A 22,076-nucleotide genomic window follows, 5' to 3' on the forward strand; every position below is an offset into this window, starting at 1 on the left:
TGTCCCAACTTAGCCCATGACAAGCTCTCACGGTAAATGAAGGAATAGACCTCCACCCGAGACGTTCCGATCAGACTCGGTATCCCGGTACAACAAGACATTTCGACAGGGTAAAACTAAACCAGCAACATCGCCCGATGCGCCGACATCCTAATGGGAGCTGCACATATCTCGTTCTCAGGGCAACACCGGATAGGTCAAGCTACGAGTAAAACCAGCCCTCAAGTTTCCCCGAGGTGGCCCCGCAGGCTGCCCATTTCGGACCAACACTTAGACAAGCACTGGCCCGGGGGGGTTAAAATAAAGATGACCCTCGAGAGAGCGACTCCCAAGGGAAAAGTAGGTGGTGGTGAGGCAAATGGTAAAACCAATGTTGGGCATTGCTGGAAGAGCTTTACTTAAGGCGAACTGTCAAGGGGTTCCCATAATAGCCCAACCGCGTAAGGGACGCAAAATCCGGGAACATAACACCGATATGACGGAAACTAGGGCGGCAAGAGTGGAACAAAACACCAGGCATAAGGCCGAGCCTTCCACCCTTTACCAAGTATATAGATGCATTAATTAAATAAGATATATAGTGATATCCCAACAAGTAAATAAATGTCCCGACTAGGAACGGCCTCCAATCTTCACCTGCAACTAGCAACGCTATAAGAGGGGCTGAGCAAAGCGGTAACATAGCCAATCAACGGTTTGCTAGGACAAGGTGGGTTAGAGGTTCAACATGGCAATTGGGGGGCTGGCAAGCAAAAGGTAGGCATCGTAGCATTGGCATAGCAAAAGAGCGAGCAAACTAGCATAGCAAAGATAGTAGTGATTTCGAGGGTATGATCATCTTGCTTGAAATCCCGCAAGGAAGAAGAACGAGTCCATGAAGAAGACAAACGGACGTAGACGAACGGGTCCTCACAAACTCGACATTAACGGAACCAACCCGAAGAAGCAACACCGGAAAGAAGCAAACAATCATGGTAAACAACCATCACACGATCATAGCATTATGCGCAAACAAGTATGTTGCATGTCCGGTTTAAAGAAGCATGGCATGGCAAAGTGCACAAACAATCCTACAAATTAAGTGGAGCTCAATATGCAACGAGTTGCATATTGACGAAACACCACGATGAGTTATTTAGTTTGATCCCGTTTATGTACCAAACAATATTAAATGTTGTTAAGCATGGCAAGAGGGTGAAGCAAATGAAAACTACCTATCTAGTCAAGGTTAAATGAGGCCGGAAACAACGAACAACAATTCCGGAAACTCCTCATGAGCATAAATTAGGTTTGGTACTGTTCTGTCTAAAAACCATATTTTATTGTTGTTAAACAGGAAAATAAAGTGCAACATGGTAATCTATGCATTTTTCTACCCCATTTACATATAAAGTTTATTTAAATCGGAGCTACGGTTATAAAGTTATGAATTAAATCATATTAGCATGGCATAGGAGCAGATTAATGCAAACAACATTTTAATCATTTTAAACATAGATGAAAGTTTGATATTATTAATCTACACAAAAATCTGAGCAAGTTTCATATATAAAACATTTTAATCCGATGCACGGTTAGTGAGTTATTAAATGAGGGTCTAATCTGCAAAACTGGCAATGCACTGGATAATGAACAAATTCGCAGGACCCGAAGAAAAATACATATCGGGCTGAAACTGGAACAGGGCAGGCGCTGGGGCGGCTCACCCATGGGCCTGGCCCGGTCGGAGGGAGAGGCAGGCCAGCTGGGCTGGCGCGGTGCGGAGGAGGTGGCCCGGCTAGGCCTGGCGCTGCGGCCCACGCGGCTGGCGAAGGGAGCTGGGGAGGAGGCCGAGCGAGGCCGGCGCTGGAGATGGGCCCGGGAGCGCGGCCCGAAATGAAGAGGAAGGAGGCCGGCGAGCTGGGCCAGACTCGGGCGTGGCCCACGTGGAGGCGCGGCGCGGTCAACGCAGATGGATCGGGCTCCTCCCGATCTGGCGCAGGGAGCGATGACTCCGGTGAAGCCGTGGACGGCGGCGCGGTTCCGGCGGAGATGTGCTCCGACGAGGGGAGGCTGGCCGTGAGCAGGAAGGGGCGGATCCCGGCACGTGATGACCGGATCTGGCGACAGCGGCGCCGGACGGGGCTCCAAGTCGCAGGGCGGCGTGCTCCGGCGAAGGTTGCAGGCGAGGTCGCCGGCGGAGAGACGCTAGGCAGCGGAGGCGCGGATCGAGGGGCTCCTCCCCTCGACCGGCTACGGGAGCGAGGAGGCGCGGGGTGCCTGCGGGAGGCGGCGGAGATCCGGGCTCGCGCGGGCCCCGGATGGGCTCCGCGGGCCGGCGGCGAAGTGGGGCGACGCGGAAGCCGGCTGGGACAGGTGGCGGCCGCGGGTTGGAGGAGAGCGGCGGCGGGCCTGAGGTGGCACGCTCCGATTGGCTGGAGTGAGGTGGCAGCGGGCGGCGGACATGTCTGGTGCAGCGCGGACGCGTCCGGTGGCGCGGGGAGGAGTGGATCTAGGGTTTAGACTGCGAAATGATCCGAAATTTCGGGGAGGGGTGCTCTTTTATAGGTAGAGGGAGCTAGGAAGCTCCAAATGAGGTGCGGTTTTCGGCCACGCGATCGTGATCGAACGACCGAGACGATGGAGCAGAGTTAGGTGGGTTTTGGGCCAAAATGGAAGGTTGTTGGGCTGCAACACACACGAGGCCTTCTCGGTCCCTCGGTTAACCGTTGGAGTATCAAACGAAGTCCAAATGGTACGAAACTTGACAGGCGGTCTACCGGTAGTAAACCAAAGCCGCTTGGCAAGTCTCGGTCCAATCCGGAAATGTTTAATCCCCACACATGAAAGAAAGGTAGAAAGGACCACCGGAGAAGAACGGAACGCCGGATTGCAAAACGGACAACGGGGAAAATGTTCGGGATGCGTGAGACGAACACGTATGCAAATGAAATGCACATGATGACATGATATGCAATGCATGACACGCAGCAATGACAAGGCAACAACAACGAATAACTGAACGACACCTGGCACATCGGTCTCGGGGCGTTACAGCGGCACTCCGCCTCCTTCTCCGCCTGCGCCGACGCGCCCGAGCAGCCAGCCTCCTCCTTCTCCGCCTCGTCAGCAAGGGCGGAAGAGACCTGCCGCCGCTCCGGCTACTCCGGCGCGTCGTAGTCCTTCTCCTCCGCCTCGTAAGCAAGTAAAGAAAACAACCGCTCCGTCTGCTCTGCCGGCGTCTAGCAGTACAGCCAGAGGCGGGAGGAAATACAGATTTGGTCCTTCTCTGAAGACTCCTGAGAAGTTACCATACGAGAGGACCCCGGAGGAGAATGCCGAGATCGCACGAGAAGAAGTGAGGAACTACTTTGAAGGGGTGAAAGCAAAGAAACATCCACCTCCGGAGGAGAAGGTAGATCCGGTGAAAGCGAAGCGCACTCTGGCTGCCCTGACAAAACCACCCAAGTCTCCGCCGAAAGGAAACTATGAGCGCATTATTGGAAAGGAATTTGCCGAAGCGGAGCGGTCGGAAAATACTGTCAGTGATCAAAGGCTGAAAGAACGACGAGCTGGGAAAAAAATTGCCCAGCTCGGCGAACAAGCGAAGCAATCGTGCCCCCCGCTCAAGGTCCGAGGATGGTGCCCGGTTATAGCAATCTTGGCGATTACCTGCCCGACGATGTACATTATGATTTCATGGAGGTGCAGATACAAAGATACGAGTACGGGAAGCCTCTCATCAAAGATGAAAGATCTCTATCAATGATGATGCAAAGATTGCATGATTGGTACTTGAAAATCTGCAGAGACTCTGGGGGGAGGAGTACTTTGTATGTGAAAGTTAAAAAGGAGCATGACCTCGTTGGAATTGAACTGTTGCCTGTTCCATTCGAGGAGTTCTTTCAGTTTTTCAATCAATTGGCCCTCGATAAAACAATGGTCGCCTGCTACTGTCTGTAAGTAGTACTACTTCTATCATTAAGTCTCTCTATATAGCTCAGCTCTTTCATTGCATGTATTTATAATCATCCTCAATATATTATGCAGATTGAAGATCGCCGAATTGAAGAAAAGACAAGTCGGTGATATTGGGTTCATTAGCACATATCTCATAGATGCAACTCAGGTTAAATTTCATGCCGCAGATACCGAGGCCAACTTGCTACGATCGTTGGTAATAAATGAAAACAAAGATATAATACTCTTTCCTTACAACTTCAAGTGAGTGTTACTGTCTTGTGCGTATTCGGTTTCCCTTATATATTAGTCAAGGTTATAGTAATGTAATTGATGAGTTATGCATGCTTGTGCAGTTATCACTATATTCTTCTAGAGATTAAGCTTGAGCAGGGATTAGTAACCGTCTTAGACTCAAGACGAAAAGATCCCCAGGACTATGCAGACATGACTCAAATGCTCGAGAAGTAAGTTAAATCGATCATTATCCATCATATCCGCAACTTTGTTCATTTCCTGATATATCAAGTAATTGTTTTCTTTGTCTAGCAGGGTTTGGAAAATATTCTCCAAAAAAGCTCCAGGACTCCCGAAGAAGCTGCAATTTAGACACCCGAAAGTAAGTACTATAGTAGCATGTTCCGTGCATCTCCTATTGATTCAAGCGCTAGTTTCATCAATACCATTTGGCATTCTTGCTTATCAGTTTGATTGACCTCTATTTCTTGTAAAGTGGTTGTGGCAAGAACAAGGGAATGATTTCTGTGGATACTACGTTTGCGAGTCCATCCGCCACATGACCTGTGAGCGGGGCTACACTGACGAACAATATAAAGTACGTAAATAACAACATTCACAATTTTATTTTATTACCATCATTTGTGTTGAGTTTCATTCATTCATATATATATATATGTATTGACCCCCTTCTTCAAATTAGATGTTTCGAAAGTGGGATGAACTCCTAGCACCAGCTCGCATGCGAGCAATTCAAGAGGAATTGGCGGCATTCTTTCTTGACCACGTGATCGCTGAAGACGGAGAATACTATGTGGACCATGAGTCTGTATGATTATATTTGTAAGAGATAATTATTGTATATATGTAGCCGGTAGTGTCGGATAGATATACGAGAACTTGTTGTTCGACCAATCTCTCGGAGAAGGAGAGGTGGTCGATATCACTTCTCTCTGTATGCATATATGTTCATGACGATCTTCTGTTTCCTTCGTTTGCTTACTAGCTAGCTAGCGTGTCAAGTCCTCTCTATACGTATGTATAGTACATAGCATCGACCAAGCACGGACATAAGAAAGGACACTTCTCTCTATTAATTATAGCTAGCTAACACAATATATGAAATATCTAAATTAACCCCCCAAAACCCCCAATCCCCCCCCCCTTTAAAAAAACAAAAACTCCAGCCACAGAAATGCTGACGCGTGGATGCCTATTGGTCCCGGTTGGTGCCACCAACCGGGACTAAAGAGTCTCCTGCCTGGGCTCCGCGCACAAGCCACGTGGAGGCCCATCAGTCCCGGTTCTGGATTGAACCGGGACTAAAGGGACAGGGCATTAGTACCGACCCTTTAGTCCCGGTTCAAGAACCGGGACAAAAGGCCCTTACGAACCGGGACAACAGGCCCTTTTTCTACCAGTGAATATATTCACCCGAACAAAAAGTTGTTCAAGAAAGTGCCAGGAAACCGTAGAGGTGAGTTGGAGAAAGAAGCCGGTGTTCATGGATCCGCGTGGTGCTGCACTCACGCGCGTAGTACCCAAGTGCGGGTACAAATGGTTTGCTACTCCATGTTGTCTTCATTAGCCATACTATGTTGTGGTTCTTAATGTGTCGTTATCCATAAAAATAATCTGTCTTTGAGGCCGGCCGGCTGCTTTTCAACGTACGTAACTCGGCCAAACAGGGCGCGTGTTTGAATGATTGATCTCATATTACCCGCTTGTCATATCATGCGCATATAAACGGATGGATCCATCAACCATATCTATCTAGTAGTACAACAACAAATCAACATCACGGGCATGTTTGTAAACACGATTTCTTCAGTCATCCTTTCGGGGGAGCGAATGGTATGATGCCCCGTTATCTTCCTTGCTACTAATTTGATTTCATACAAGATCACAAGATCAACCTTAATTTGCTTGCACTCCACAAAGTCGGGGCGGGGCGGCTATCTGATGGAAACCCACGATTCAACCGAGACCATATCTCTTTGGATTTTCGATTCAGGATCTTCTTTAGGGCCTTACTTTGGATGTTATCTAAGTAGCTCTCCCAAGTAGGTAGCTACAAAATTTTACATGTTAAACTTTTTGTATTATTTGATGAAATGTTTGAAAGAATATGAATATATACTTTGAACAAATTTTGAATACACATTGAACATTTTGTAATATACGCTGAACAATTTTTGATCACACACTGAACATTTGTGTAATATACACTGAACAAATTTCAAAATGCACAATGAAAATTTGTATATCATTGAACAATTTATAATGAACAATTTCTCAATACATGATTAACACTTTTGTAAGACGAAAGGAACTTTGTATACTGCACAAAAAAGGAAAGCAAATTCTAAAATGAAAAGGAAATAAAAATAGAAGAAATAGAAGTAGAAACAGAAACAGAAAAAAGAGAGAAAAGAAACAGAAGAATGAAAAAACAGCGAAGCGACCATGGGCCAGCCAAATCTGGGGCATCAGGAGGCCACGCTTCAGTGAAACCATGCCGTTTTGACGAGGGAGCAACTAGTTAACGAGCACTCCTTCGGAAGCGTCGCAACGATCAGCGCCACTTGGCGCGCTCTCACCCATTCGCCATGTGTCGCGCTCTGGACGCTTCCTTTGAATTTTTTTTCCGCACGCGTTTTCGGCTTTTTGACCGGTTTTTTTCCCGGGTTTTTTTGACGTTTTGGTTTTCTTATTTTTTCTTTCGTGAAATTCACGGTTTATTTCCGCGAGAGGCACGGTTGTGCTTTAGCGAGAGTCACGGCCGTGCCTCTTGGAAAGGGAAAAACAAAACACATTTTCTGTTTTTTTTTCTTTCGCGAGAGTCACGGTTTTGCTTCCGCGAGAGGCACGGTTATGCTTTCGCGAGAGTCACGGCCGTGCCTCTCGGAAAAGGAAAAACAAAACGCGTTTTCTATTTTTTTTCTTTCGCGAGAGTCACGGCCGTGCCTCTCAGAAAGGAAAAAAACGCATTTTCTGTTTTTTTCTTCTTTCGCGAGAGTCACGATTTTGCTTCTGCGAGAGGCATGATTGTGCTTTCGCGAGAGTCACGGCCGTGCCTCTCGGAAACGAAAAAAAATGTGTTTTCTGTTTTTTTTCTTTCCACGAGAGTCACGGTTTTGCTTACACGAGAGGCACGAGTATGATTTCGCGAGAGGCACGGGTGTGCCTCTTTCAGAAAGGGAAAAAACCATGCCCCCGGTTCGGTTTTTTTGCCCAGTTTTTTTCGTCTGATTTTTTTTCGTGAAAAAAAAGATCGTCAAAACCTATCAACATGGGATCTAGTTTTGAAGATCTCGACGTGAGGAATCCAATGGTGAAAACGATTTGAGATTTGGACGCACGGTTTAAAAGATAAAACGTGTTGAATAAACGGATCTACGAAAAAAAAGAAAACTCACAGGTTGCGACAAGTGGCGCGCTGCATGGGCGCCACTTGTCGCAACCTGGGAAAGTGGAGTGTTATTTGTAACGAGTACTTCTTAATTAATGATTTCGTTTTGACGATCTTGAGCGTCAAATAGGAATCACATAGTCATATTGGTGAGATTGGACTTGCATGCTAAAACATGGACTAGTGAATCCCGAAGGTGATGGGCTTTTACATTCAGTTTGACATGGTACCGCCAATATATATTGAGAGCCCACAACGGCCGAGAGGATGCCTGATTAGCTTATGCATCGCATGGCGAAATGAAGCTAGCAATTACCAAACCTTCCTTTGCAAGGTCACTAATGGACAAAGACTAAAGTAGTCAACAAACATTTCGTCAAAAGGTCACTAACGTATCATTGACACGATTTTTTCGCCTATATACATCTGGCGCTTATCCTTATTCTTCCACCATTGTGGCGAATTCTTCTCACTCGTTTGGTACTTTTTTAGCTACATAACTCCAAATCCATCGACGTAAAACTACTGTACGATGGGCAATGCACCAAGAATAGTTCACATAAGGGCATTTCCAGCCGTTCGGCCCCCCAGGGCGCCTAAATAGAGCGGCCTGGGGGCGTGCCGGCGCTAGTTCGACCCCTAGGGGCGACCTAGCTCCCAGTCACGCCCCCAAGCGCCGGCCCCAGGATGCGGGAAATTTAAACTTGGTCGTTTCAGCTCTCAAAAGACGCCACAAATCCGGCGATCGGACGTAGTCTGGCGTTACAAAAATCAGAGCGCCGCACGCCGCAGGTTCGCGTGCGCAATGATTCACTCGGCGGGGTCGGCTCCAGGCGTTGGCGGAGTCGGCGTGCGCGGGCTCGGCGGTGTCGGAGCTGCTTCGGTGCTGGGCTGTGTCGGCGCGGCTTCGGCACTGCTGGGCGGCGATGTAGAGGCGTCGTTCAGGCTTGGCGTCCGTGTGGTCGTGGGCGCGGGAGCTTGCATCGTCGGCGTTGCCGTCTGCATCTGGTTCAGGATGAGGCCGTGCTCCGCCATGTACCACGCCCTGAGCTGCTCGTCGTTGCTCTTGAGCATGTCTGCCCCGCCCATCAGAAAAGCCATGTCGGTGTTCCACTTCTTCACGGCGACGTTCATCCGGAGCAGGTCGAGCTTGATGGCGTTGTTCTTCATCAGCGACGACCACCGCCCCTCGGTCTTCTCTTCACGTAGGACGGCCCGGGCCTGGGCGTCGGCGAAGCAATGCTCGATGGACTCCTGCACTCGCGTGGTTGCCGCGTCGGCGTTTTTCCCCTTCTTTGCCAATTTGTGGCCGTCCGGCCGCCCCTCTGACGCGCCCGGAGTCGTCGTGTCCGGCTTGTATGTCTCCTTGGCCTTGTCGAGGGTACGTCGGACTTCCGCCCACTTCTCGCACTTGTCAATGCGCTTGTAGACGTGGAGGTGCTTGAAGTCGGCGTCTTGGTTGTCGCGCCGATACATGGTGAACATACGCAGCAGCTGCGCGGAGGAACAAACAGTTGGCGGGCGGCGGGCGTTGACGACGGAAAGATGCGGGCGAACGGCGTGCGTACCTGATCCTCAATGTTGGCGCCGCTCTCCGGGCGAGCCGCGACCTCCTCAATGATTCCATGCCATTTGTTGCACGCCAACTGGATATGCCCCCAATGGTTCGCCATCGCCTTGGAGCCGCGCTGCATGTAGACGCCTTTGAAGTACGGGTCGACGAGCTTCCGCTCGTCGAACTCGGCCTTGATGCGGTCCCAGTACGTCTCGAAGCTTTGGTTCGTGCTGGTGGTCGGGTCGAGGCAGACGACTTTCCATGCTTCGGCGAGGCATTCCTCCTCCTTGGATGTCCACTTGATGCGCGCTTCGTCTGTCCTAGCCGCCCGCTTCTTCTTCTGACGCCCCTTCGTCGGATCAGGAGCTGGCTCCTCCTCCTCCTCTTCCTCGTCCTTGTCCTCCTCCTCGGGATCCTGCGCTTCGTGCGCGTCCTCGCCGTAGACGTAGCCGAGCTCGGCCTCCATGTCACCGCTGAGATCCACTACCTCGTCCTGGGTTGCGAACCCAGGAGACGCGGCGACCGTGGTCGATCCTGTCGCGATGATGTCGTCCATGTCGGCTCCTGTGTCGTCCGTGTCGCCGAGGTGCGAGAAGGGCAGCGGCCCACGGCGGAGATGGGGCGTCGGTGTGGTCGCATAGGCGGCGGGCGGCGAGTAGTTGTATGGAGGGTACTGCACGTCGACGAAGGCGGGCGAGGGTGTGCGCGTCGCGGGGTGGCCATGGGGGAAGGTCACGTTTGGGTTGAACCCCCCGTGCGCATCACCGTCGGCGTAGCCGGGCGACGACGATCCCCATGAAAATCCGACGCCTTGCTGTCCCCAGGGCGCGTACTGGGCGTGGCTGACAATGGGTGGATTCATCATCCCCGCGTGGTCGACCGATGAGGAAGACGCCGCCGCACGCGCCGTGTTGTCGCGGGCCTTCTTGGCAATGGCCCTGTTCCGCCGGTCGGTGCTGACTGCGTCGCGTCGCTGAACTTCCACTCTCCACTCGGCGTTCGACATGCCCGGTGGCTTCGATGGCGGCGCCCTCGGCTTCCTCTGCTTCGGCTGGGCCACGGTGCCAGTCGTGGTTGCCGCCGCGCGCGGCATGGCGTACTTCTTCGGCGGCATGGCGCCGACTGGAAGGTGAGCTGGAGGGGGTTTGGCGGGAGGAAGGGAGGGAATGACGGGAGGAAGGCGAGCGAGCGGAGGAGATGCGAGGGAAAAGCGTCAAGAAGCGGCGGGAAAAGGCCCTCGGGTCGCTGCCAGGGCGGGCCCACACGCCTTTTTCGCTTGTGCCGGCTCCCCAAGCGTCCCCAGGGAATCGGGTTCGGCCTGGGTCCGCCGGCACCAGTTTTGACCCGAGCCGGCGAAAAACGTGTTTCTAAGAACATGACTGAACCGTTTTTTTAGCGCCGATACGGCAAAATCGCCTAGAAAAGGTCTGTTAGGGACGCGGCTGGAGATGCCTTAATATATCTCGTGCAGTGGCGGACCTACGGCTGGGCAAAGCCAGGACATGGCCCGCCCAGCTCAATTAAAGTTTAGTGAAGACTGTTCTATTTTTTTAGCTGGCCCGCGCAAAGATGTGGATGCAGCTCCGCCACACACAGCCGCACGCGCGGGAGTGGATCTGATCCTGCAAGTATACTCTTTACCGTCTACATGTATGCATGCTAGGAGACCATATGGGATGGAAGTGACCCCTGTTCCATGCCGTCTATGTCAGTGTATGCTGTAACAGTGCGGGGACTGGATCTGATCCTGCAACTTGTATAGTATACCCTCTACCGTCTACATTTATGCATGCTAGGAGACCATATGTGACCCCTGTTCCATGCCGTCTATGTCAGTGTATGCTGTAACAGTCAGTTTTTTTTTCTTTTTACAAATGTGGATCCTAATATGTCATTAGACCTTTGTGATCCTTACTTTTTTTTGCGGGGCCCTTTGTGATCCTTACTGATATTAACCACGACAATAAGTTGTGGAAGAAGGTGCGAGGGAGAAAACCAGTAGTACCGGAGAGGGTATGGTGGAGAAAGAAGCCACTGTTCATGGATCCGCGTGGTGCTGCCCTCACGCGCGCAGCACCCAAATGTGTGTACAAGTGTTCTGCTACTCCATGTTACCTTCACTAGCCATATTATGTTGAGGCTCTAAATGTGTCACCATCCATGAAATAATCGTCTTTGAAGCCGGCCGGCTGCTTTTCAACGTACGTAACTCGGCCGGACCAGGTATGTTTGAATGATTTATCTCATTTTAGCCGCCTATCATATCATGTGCATATGCATAGATAGGTTCGTCCATCATATTCATATCTAGTAGACGACAACAAATCAACCACGCTGGCGTTTTTGTAAACATGATGACGTTAGTTAATTATTGCCCTGACGAATGTCCGTATCATCCTTTCGGCAGAACGAATGGTATGATCCCCCGTTATTGTCCTTGCTACTAATTTAATTTCATACTAGATCACAAGAGATTTGCAGGCACTCCACAAACTCAGCGCGGGGCGGCTATGTGATGGAAACCCACGATTCAAAAGAAACCGTATCCATCTGGATGTTGCATTCAGGATCTTCTTCAGGGCCTCACTTTGGATGTTATCTAGCTAGCTCCTTCCAAGTAGGTATCTACCTCTTGTCTGTGCTATTTGTCTGCCTGTTTTCAGAACAGTACGTTTTGCTGCATGCCATGTTTATTTCTTCTTGATGGAAATGATCTTGTCTTCGTCTGAGTAAATTGATGAATTAGTTGGTGAGTCTATTTTGTCTGGGTTTCAATAGTGTTTAAGGTTGCCGTGCGATTAAATTAAGAAAGCAACTATGGGTTTGTCCGTCTTGGAGTTGATTCCTACTTATCTTTTCTGATAAATAGCTCTTTTACTAACTCAAAATTAATTCAACATATAGCATGGAGTTGACACACAACATATAGCATGATTAAAATGCACATAACCAACACTAAGAGTCTCACAAATTAAGAAAGACATAAAGGCAAGAGTAAGTCATGTGCGACCGAAACTATGTCTGTGTCGACGATGGTGAAGGTCCTATCAGGAGACTATGCCACCATCCATATTGGAAAAAATCTCCTTGACCAGCTGCTCCAAACATGTACATACATCCACGAACAGAGGAAGATACTCCATTAGTTGTAGCATATACCACGTACGAAGCCAATGCCTACAACGATGGATAACCTACATGGGAGAAGAGCTTTTACATTTAAGAAACCATATAATTTCAACAGAGACAATATGACCATAGTGAGACACATGCTACCACCCTTATTAGTATACAATTTTTTGGGGGGTGTACTGCCAAGGCAAACAATATATATTGTCAACACTTGTTGGTGGATACAAATTTGACATTATTTGGATGGATCACGTAGAACATGCAACCATGCATCTGAAAAAGAGGCGTTTGATTGTCTCATCAAGATTGGAAAACTACAATGAGGTATAGAGATGGATACTGTTCTCGGAGTGTGGCATTTCCCAACCACTTATCCTCCCATAATCTAATCTCTGAGCCGCCCTTTATCGTGAATGAATCAAAGTGGAAAATATGTTTATTTGCCTCCACCAGTTTTGCCCAAAAATGTGAATTTCCATGCTTCTAGCATGTTTGAGATAGGCTTTTGGACCTAAGCACTTATTGCATAAGAGGGTTTAACATACACCATCCTTGGTAAGAAGCTTATAAGGCATTATTTTTGACATGGATGTCCTGCATACCTAGACCTCCTTGTCGACAAACCATACTCCATTTGGTCAGATATATTTGTTCTTTTCACTGTCCCCTATCAAAAGAATTTGGATCTAGATCTTGCAGAATCCCTTTTGAGAGCTGGAAAAATGAAAGCACATGAAGAACCTAGTTCATGAGAACATGATTGATCAAGACAAAGTATTCCTCCAATAGAGAGCAACTTGCCTTTTCATGTACCCACTCATTTGCCTAAGCACTCTCCAATGTGTTTGCACTCTTTATTAATGAGGGGTCGATAACGAATCAGAATTCCCCAGCGTCGAGTAGTACTATAGCAGTATCTGATTTGGAGTTGAATCCTAGTTAGGCGTGGCATAGGTATTAGGTACTGCAAGATTGTGTTCTATCTCATGGTGTCTGCAGGAGCACTTGGGATATTCAAGGCGTTTTGGCATGTTCGTACATAACGAAGTTGAGGTGCTAGTATACGGCGAGTTCTGTTGCCGCCGGACTTCAGTTGCCGGCTTGCCACCTTCCAAGAGACGGGCGGTGTGAGACGAGGATGAGGTGTGAAGTTTGTGTTCAAGTGCTCATCGACGTAGGGTTCTGTTGTAGTTGAAGCCTATCACAATCGAGGGGCTATTGTGTGTGGTGAGTGAGGACGAAGACATGAGGGATTATTACAAGACGTCACCACATGTAGTATGCAAATTAATAGCCAGCCTCTCATGGTGTCGTGGCTCTACATCGGCCTGCAGTTTTCTAAATGAACTATGGACCAAAAAAGATGCCTTGCTCTTGCTGCCTGCAGTCTCATAGCTTGCAGCTATAAAGCCAGCTGGGATGCTGCCTGTGGGGATGAAACACAGCGGCCATCATTAAGTAAACAGAACAGCCATGTCGCAGGTGCAGCATGGCCTCCACGAGCTGCTGCTGCTGCTGCAGGCGAGGTCGCCGTCTCCACAGGCAGCCCTGGTGGTCTCTCTGCTGCTCGTCTGTCCACTTCTCGTACTCCTCGTGGCACGTCGCTTCGGGACGCCGTCGACGGCCACCGTCACCGCGAGAGCCAGAGAAGATCAGCTGAGCAAGCTGCCTTCTCCTTCCAGCAGGCTCCCCATCGTCGGCCACCTGCACCTCGTCGGCCCCCTCCCGCACGTCTCGCTCCGAGACCTCGCCGCCGAGCACGGACGCGATGGACTCATGCTCCTCCGCCTTGGTGCCGTCCCGACGCTCATCGTGTCCTCGCCGAGCGCCGCGCAGGCCGTGCTGCGCACCCACGACCAGGTGTTCGCGTCCCGGGCCTACTCCCCCGTCACCGACATCCTCTTCTACGGCTCCACGGACGTCGCCTTCTGCGCCTACGGCGAGCACTGGCGGCAGGTCAAGAAGATCGCCACCACGCACCTCCTCACCAACAAGAAGGTCCGCTCCTACCGCCATGCGCGCGAGAACGAGGTAGCCATCCATCAACTTGAATTTGATTGCACCATGTGCATGTTGCGAGAATATGTTTTAGAGCACCCTGCATCCAGGCCCTTCTTATATAGCCATCAATTTCTCGCATCGCAATTTGTGCAAGTATATTTCTCTTTTTTGTTTCTTTATATAGAACATGTCCTGAAGTTTAAACCTACATAAAACAGTAAAGCTTTCTAGCTAGAATCTAGGATAAAACTTTTAGATTTTTTGGTCAAACATAAATATACAAAATAAGTTTTGTTTGGTTAAAAAAAATCTTATTTTTAGTATTTATGTCGGACCAAAAATTCTGAAAAATTTATCCTAGATTCTAGTTAGAAAGGTTTGCCGCACTACAAAGGTTTGAACTTCAAGACATGTTCTATATGAGAAAAACAAAAAAAGAGAAAAATATATGTAGAAAGTTAGTTGTGTCACATAGATCTTAAAGCGACATTGGAGGGTCGGGATAGCGGGCCGGGATGCAGGTGCTCAAAAACTCTGTGTCGGTGCATGTTGTCCACCTCATCAGACATACTGAGATTAATTATTGCTGCCTCTGCTCGCCTCCTCGATCAACAAGGTGAGGTTGGTGGTGGCCAAGATCCGGGAGGCGGCCACCACTGGCATCGCCATGGACATGAGTGACCTCCTCAACGCATTCGCCAACGACATTGTCTGCCATGCTGTGGCCGGTAAGTCTTTCAGAAAACAAGGCCACAACAAGCTCTTCCGGGAGCTCGTCGAGGCCAACTCGTCGCTCATCGGCGGTTTCAACCTGGAAGACTACTTCCCAGTGTTGGTGAAGCTGGACTTCATCAAGAGGATGGTGTGCGCCAAGGCCCGGAAGGTGAACAAGATGTGGGACGAACTTCTCAATAGCCTCATCGATGAGCATGCAAGCAGGCCCGCGTCAGAACAAGGTGGCGAGGAAAGCGACTTCATCGACGTGTTGCTTTCCATTCAACAAGAGTACAATCTTACTAGAGACCATATTAAGGCTCAGTTGGAGGTATGACCTCACAAACCTCACCTACCTACATATATTAAGGTTCCGTTCCAAATTATTTGAAGTTATAGCTTTGTGTTTAGTCAAATTTTACAATATTTGACTAAGTCTATTCAAAAATGTCTTAGTATTTACAACATCAAATATATATAGTATACGGAATATATTTTGTAACAAAGCTAATTTGGCTTCAATAATATTGTTATATTTTTTCTATAAACTTGGTCAATTTAAAGAGTTGACTTAAGACAAACATAAAACTTTAAATAATTTGGAACGGGGAGTGTAGCTTATATATGTTGTTCGTTCTGACATGTGTATACGTGTGTATGTATGTATGCATGCAGATCATGTTTGAAGCTGGCACCGATACATCGTTCATAGTGTTGGAATATGCCATGGTTCGGCTCATGCAAAAACCCCACCTCATGAATAAGCTGAAAACCGAGGTCAGGAGCACTATATCCAAGGGGAAAGAAATGATTGTTGAAGATGATCTGAGCAGTTTGGCCTACCTAAAGGCAGTCATCAAAGAGACACTTCGGCTCCATATGCCCGCACCGCTCCTTGTGCCTCACCTCTCCATGGCCGACTGCAAAATTAATGACTACACCATACCATCAGGGACGCGCGCCATCGTCAACAGCTGGGCTCTTGCAAGGGATCCTAGTAGCTGGGAGAGCGCAGAAGAGTTCATGCCTGAGCGGTTCATGGAAGGTGGTAGCGCTGCAACTATGGACTACAAGGGAAACGATTTCCCCTACTTGCCCTTTGGAACTGGGCGGAGGATATGCCCAGGTATCAACTTTGCTATTGTGACCATTGAAATCATGCTAGCAAATCTCATGTACCACTTCGACTGGAAGCTACCATCAGAATCAATGGAAGCTGGCATCAGTATGACTGAATCATTTGGGGTAACAGTGCACCGAAAGGAGAAGCTCCTCCTTGTCCCTGTAGTGCCGGAAGATTAATAAAAACTGGTCCATAGGAACTACCTACATAATAGTCGTATGGATTTTCAGACTTTTTGTTAAGCACGAGTGTATTGAATAAACAAAGCATTGCATCAGAAATCGATCACCATATTCATGAGTATAAATTAATACTAGTACATGAATGCTCATTTGAACAGTTTATAACATTATATGTGTGACTCGTTGATTGAAATGTCCTTAGCAGCAATACTCAATACTTCCTTGTACAACTTGGTTTTTGGTAACAGATAGATAACCTTGCTTACTTCCACGGGCCACAATCAAAGAGCCTCTGGTGGGCTTCCATTTTCCTTCACCATGGTAATTGCCATTGATGAGATTATCAAGCGACCTTATAACGGAAATATGCCTCATGTCATTGCGAAACAACCCGCAGCCAATGTTTGGTTTAAAGCATATGTTTGTCAATATTTTTTGATAGACCACTATCTCTCATTCTCATAGAGCCACTAATGCAAGTGGTGTGTGATCTGAAGTGCTCTTAGTATGATGTGATATGTACACCCTAACTCATTGCATCGTCATGAACAAAAATATAGCATTCTTCATCTCTAATGACTAAATAGTCCTCACATTGTGTAGTCATGTCGGAAAACGTCTCTTCCATTTGCTTGGTTTTACTTTGGAGTTTTACCTTCTCCAAGCTTTGTTTTATATAGCATGCAATCATTCTTTTGGTGTCCTGGATTGCCACAAGTAAACTCTTTTTTGTCTTAACCTTGATCTCCCACTAGATTTATCTATGCCTTGCTGAGTCTTGCATGTCTACTTCCATGATTCCCATATTTTATCTTGGGTTTAGCCACATTTGCATAATGAGAAGAGGCTCTGTTTTCTCCATGTTATATATTTTTGGATTCTTCATTCAATATGATGTTCTTCACATCTCTAGTGTTGGCCTACCATTTGAACCTGAACTGCTGAGTGACAAAAAATGTGTTCTAGCTATTAGGAATGGAACTCATTTGCAACAATGCTTGCACCTAATCATCAAACTTGATCTTCATAGATAAGAGTTTATTAGACAATATTAGAGGACATTCAATTTCTCAATCACCTTATTTCATGTTGCTAGCCAAGCTTCACAAATGTTTGATTACCATGGCCTTGTTTACTAATATCTTTCTTCCAAATATGGTGTCTAACTTCTACCACATTTCATAAGCTTTTGTTTCAATTGCAACTTGCTGGAATATATCACTATTGATGTACACACAAATCATACCAATGGCATTTAGGTTCAACACTCTCCATTCATCTTCCGTGACACCAGCCGGTATTTTGTCTTCCAAAGTTGGACCATCAAAATCCTTGCAATAGATGATGTCTTCTATCATGTTTCATAAGAGAAATTTGAATAATAAAGGTTTATCATGCCATGTGTCAGGGCACCTTCTTCCATAACCATTTTAAACAACACCTCCAACAACAATTAGGCAACTAGGCTAACCACCGTATTGAACCTTGATCAGATATGAGTCTGTTGGAAATGAGGACACACTTATGGTAATACTAAAACTGCATTAGTATCAATGTATAGTTTCAACATTGATTCAAGGATTATTAATCAACAAGGAAGGAAACATGTGCATATTCAAGTATGGAGAAATTGGATCAAATCCACCTAAGAGAAACCACCACAACTGTTTTAAAAACAAACATAACTAGAAATAATGCAAACCATAGTTAACAGACTAGCTAAGGAGAATAACATCACAAGCTCTGAATGATTCAAAAGAGTAAAAGAACCAAGGCCAACACCAGCCACCTGCAACATATGTATCAAAGCAACAAAAACTATAACAACATCTAAACACAATCTCCTCCAAAAACAGATCGTATATATTATATAGATCAAAACCATCCAGGATCCACTGTCCTTAGCCCAAAAACTCGCATCGCATGCCTAGGAGTCTACATGAAGGATTTCAGCCATGACTTCTCACATAAGAAGGGGGGTTGCTTATGTTAGAATTTGAAAAGGCCACTCAAACTTTGTCATATACCTTTTCAAAATCTAACATAAGCAACACCCCAGTTTTTTTGTTGATTGAATTGCATGAATGATTTCATGAAATAAACAAACACCCACCATTATATATCCACCCCTAATAATATCAGTCCGAGTGTCAGAAATATAGTTTCCCATCACTAGTCCAAATCTAATATCTAAAACTTTTTAAGTATTTTACTGTTGACACTTAGCATGCATATTGGCCCGAACTTATGAAGCATGCCTTAGCATCGTGAACTTTTGGAAACAGGGTAATAATGCCACAGAAACAGGGTAATAATGTTGTAATTCCACCTCTCAACATCGAACACTCCTTTATGAAATGCATCAAACATTTCTTTCTAATCATGTGTAATATCTTTCCAAAACACTTGGTAAAATTATATAGGTAAACTAATAGGTTGTGTAGATTTATTATGGTACAAACCAAACAGATCTTTTTTCTTCTCCTCCAAATCAAATTCCTTGGTAAGAAACTATTGTTCCTCAGTACTGAAGTGAGAACAATGTAAACCATCAAAAGAAATGGAGGTAGTGTCATGAGCACCAAAAAGGGTTTTATAGATTTGAGTAATGTGCTTTATCTGCTCATCATCTCCTAGGCTCAACACCATTATTTTGCAAACTTGCAAAAAAAAATTGTCCAGCGGCTTTGAGATGGAAGTAGTTAGTATTCCCATCTCCTTCTAATAAAACATTATTGTTTGTTCTCTGTTGGAATAACTAATAGAAAGATTGTGGTCTTAATAAATTCTACATGAAGGATGAGGTAAAAATGTACTCCCTCCGTTTCAAAATAGATGACCCAACATTGTACTAACTTTGTACTGAGGTTAGTACAAAGTTGAGTCATCTATTTTGAAACGGAGGGAGGGATGATTAAAAGGAAGGATCTTTAGGCTTCAATGTGTTGGGGCTACTAAACTAGAAAAGGAAGGATCTGATTCCCGACTAAAACGGGCGAGGACGTCATGGTAATTAATAAAAGGATTATACTTAAATGCCATTAGAAAAGGATTGTACTTAAATGGAATCAGTGGAAAATTATGCCTGAGAAAGAAAATATGAACAAGGCTAAATTGCAACGTATTTTTTTATGTTCATTTTGTAGAAAGATGCTGCGTTGCAGCATGTTCTTCATAGTGAATCCCATGCTGTGGGATATTATGCTTGCACAAAACATTAATTTTTCCCTGTTGCAACGCACGGGCATATGTGCTAGTCATACATACAAAAGTAAAAGTATTCCAGCTTTTATGCGCAACCTAGTTAAAACCATCTCTCTCCTGCCAACATGTCTGAAATCTCAAGATATCACTAAGAGGGGAGCTATCCCAGTGCCAAGGAGTAGTTGCACATGATCAGACAGCTCGTGCTAGCAGCATGAGCTCATGGGACCAAATAACATGGCCCAAAGCTGCCCTGTCCGAACGACCAGTCACTCCCATTTTCTTCTTCTCTTTTCATATAGAAATGGACCTGTCCATGTTAAGAATCGATCCATCAGACTGCTTCCAAAGCCAGCCTCTACGTGCGTGTTTACCGCCGGCGAGAAGCATCGACCGGCCGAGCCAGGCTGTACACGTGCGAGATCGCCGGAGAATAGTAACCGGCGGTCCCGGCCAGTGCCAACAGCAGACAAGCACACGCGCGATGCGATCGAGTACAGCAACTCCAGCCATGGCTTACGTTGGACGTTGTGCGTGTATGCATGCATCCTTGCCAGCAGATAGCACGTAGCGGTCAAAATAATCGTCCCTCAGGCCGGCGGCTTCAGCCTTCAGCGCACGATAAGGCCAGCGCGACTTCAAACGAACGTTCCTTTTGACTGGATTTTGTCCCTTTGAGACATTGATGGGTTTGTCCATGTCCACCTCTGTCCGTTGAGTCGTGCGTGTGTCCACTGCACGACCGCATCCCAAAACTTGTCCATGGACGTGTTTAAAAAAACATAAAAACTTAAACAAAATGACTTAAAAAGGTAAATAAACGCAGTTTAAAAAACTTAAAACTTAAGTTAGGGTCCATGGCCACAAAACGGCCCAGTTTCACGTCCAACTTAACATAATTAAACATAAAACAGAAAATAAAAAACGGCCGCCGCCAGCGTGCTCGTGCCCGTGCCCGTCGATGCCGTCGCCGTCTTCAGTGGCCGTCGGCGTCGTCCTTGTCGCTGACGAGGTCCACGTAGGCCGAGGGCGTCCAGAGGTGGGCCGGCGGTGCGTGGTAGACGGGGGCGGGCTGGACGGCGGGAGGTGCCTGCACGACCTCGAGGACAATGGAGGGCTAGGGTCCGGGGCTGTTGGGTTTCGAGGAGGCCGTGGGATGGCGTGGGGCAGTGTGGACAACAACAGGTCCATGCTTCCCACTTAAAGAAAGACGACGACCTTCCGATGTGCGGATGACAGGTGGGGCCGCCCGCTCGTGCGCATTGATGTGGGCGGGTGGGAGGTAGGTGGTCGCCTGTCACGCGGCCCCGACGCGGACGAGGCGCGCGTCCGTTTGGTGTCCGCCGCGACTCAAATCCGGCACAAGTTTGCGCTCGAAATTGGTTGGCCCGGACAGAAAACGGACAAGATGAGTACGGGCCGTCGCGCACTGGGCCGCCTCGTTTGTCCCTTTACCCCAAACGGACGGGCCGGACAAGATGAGGTCGCGTGATGAAGATGGCCTAACTCGGTGGAACCATGTCTGGTTGCATTTCTTTGTCGTCACCACTCGTCAGGTCCAAGCATGTTTGAATGATTGACCCCATTCATATAAGTAGTATGATGCATATATAGGTGGATCGGTCCGTCCGTACCTAGCACACGGCAACAAGTCCACCCCGCTGCTGTTTTTAGAAATTTACTGGTAAAGGAAAAGAAAGACAAATACATGCATTCAAATGGGCTTGCTTTTTTATTTTCGGGCTGGGATTTTAACTTTTTTTTTGTGTAGCATATAATATATGATATTATTGAACGAAAATTAACAGTATATATGTACAAAGTTTCATCGATGTACGTACTACGCAGGGAACATCCATACATACTCATGTAAGAATATATATTTTTGAAACTTAAAAAAACCTTTTTGTGAGCCTTTTCAAAATAAAGTGCTCCAATGCACGAGTGTTCCAAAAATCCACATTCACCATTGGCTCTACGATATGGCCATGTCATTTAGAGTGAACATATAAGACTGGGAGGGGATTTGGGGTATGCAGGTGCAGGGGCAGCAAGTCCCTCGCCCGTGTTTTTTTCTTTTGGATTTCGTTTTTTAAACTTTCATATCTTTTAAATAAAAAGTCCAAATTAAGTACCATTTTCATATTTGCCTTTTTCATCATGAGGGCTTTCAAATAAGATCGTTTTGAATACATTTTGATAAATTTTGAAAGAACTCGAAACTTAGTACAAGTGCTCAATAAAATCACGAGTTTAGTACCTGCGATCGACAAAAAAAATCGCCTAAAGTTCCAACTCTGAAACTTGATACCCGCGACTGAGAAAATCATATTTTTCAGATGCAAAATTGTAAGTTCCTACTACTATTTAATCTTAAAACTTACTGTGCACTCGTGCGGGATCTAACTACTTCAAAAATTGCGATGCAATCGAGTGGCTGGGCGGGGCTTGGCAGGTGTTTGCCCTTGTGAATCTTTGATATAGAACTGAGTAGATGATCTCCACTGACATATTTATCTCAACGTCCAACTATATCATCACAACATGTGTGCAGGCGGAAAGGTCTATCTCAGCATG

General features: G+C 46.9%; 1 protein-coding gene across 1 annotated transcript; it reads left to right on the forward strand.

The window, feature by feature from the left end:
* The first annotated feature begins 13,708 nt into the window (after positions 1 to 13,708).
* LOC125534904 (indole-2-monooxygenase) lies at positions 13,709 to 16,505 on the forward strand. The gene is made up of 3 exons (XM_048697953.2): positions 13,709 to 14,306; positions 14,893 to 15,321; positions 15,666 to 16,505. The coding sequence occupies exons 1-3, from the start codon at positions 13,749 to 13,751 to the stop codon at positions 16,290 to 16,292; spliced, it is 1,614 nt and encodes a 537-aa protein (XP_048553910.2). The 5' UTR covers positions 13,709 to 13,748; the 3' UTR covers positions 16,293 to 16,505.
* Positions 16,506 to 22,076: the final 5,571 nt, after the last annotated feature.

This window comes from Triticum urartu, chromosome 2A (genome assembly GCF_056163025.1).
Source record: "Triticum urartu cultivar PI428250 chromosome 2A, HENAU_Tu73, whole genome shotgun sequence".
NCBI classification, from domain to species: Eukaryota; Viridiplantae; Streptophyta; class Magnoliopsida; order Poales; family Poaceae; genus Triticum; species Triticum urartu.

Bases quoted from the DNA above. Each gene is read 5' to 3' on its own strand.
- LOC125534904 (XM_048697953.2), top strand. From the start codon at position 13,749: ATGTCGCAGGTGCAGCATGGCCTCCACGAGCTGCTGCTGCTGCTGCAG. The intron at 14,307-14,892 runs GTAGCCATCCAT...TCGATCAACAAG, and splicing joins GCCATGCGCGCGAGAACGAG to GTGAGGTTGGTGGTGGCCAA. The intron at 15,322-15,665 runs GTATGACCTCAC...GTATGCATGCAG, and splicing joins ATATTAAGGCTCAGTTGGAG to ATCATGTTTGAAGCTGGCAC.